The sequence below is a fragment of the Penaeus monodon genome, chromosome 25 (genome assembly GCF_015228065.2).
Source record: "Penaeus monodon isolate SGIC_2016 chromosome 25, NSTDA_Pmon_1, whole genome shotgun sequence".
Taxonomy (NCBI): Eukaryota; Metazoa; Arthropoda; class Malacostraca; order Decapoda; family Penaeidae; genus Penaeus; species Penaeus monodon.
Genome location: NC_051410.1, coordinates 36,587,968 through 36,588,295, shown reverse-complemented (window position 1 = coordinate 36,588,295; position 328 = coordinate 36,587,968). Strand labels below are relative to the sequence as shown.

Below are 328 nucleotides of genomic sequence, written 5' to 3'. Positions count from 1 at the left end.
GCATTCTTTAATTCATTGAAGCTCTTGATATGAAGTAGTCAATCTATTTTCTTATTTTTTAAAACTCTTTGGTTTATTGGAACTATAAGAACTACCTCAATGTTTTGTTCGCTGAAGCAGATATCATAAGATATTCGTTAATTAATCGTCTGTTTGTTTTCCCCTTCACAGTCCCATAAACCTACTCCCCGATGTGCAGTGGGTCAGCAGACCTTATCAGACATGGCAGTGACCATGAACACTAGATTGACGCATCTGACACTGGCAAACAACACCCTGTCAAATGTACCGGGACTCATCAAAGCCTTAGCGGTGAGTATTTGACACC

The 328-nt window shown here is 39.6% G+C and overlaps 1 protein-coding gene across 1 annotated transcript in view; it reads left to right on the top strand.

Moving 5' to 3' along the window:
- The window catches only part of LOC119589208 (F-box/LRR-repeat protein 6-like), a 37,521-nt gene that overhangs the window by 33,009 nt on the left and 4,184 nt on the right, over positions 1-328 (top strand). The window contains exon 6 of the mRNA XM_037937808.1: positions 172-312. Within this exon, the coding sequence (XP_037793736.1) occupies positions 172-312 (141 nt within the window). The remainder of the gene's footprint in view (positions 1-171; positions 313-328) is intronic.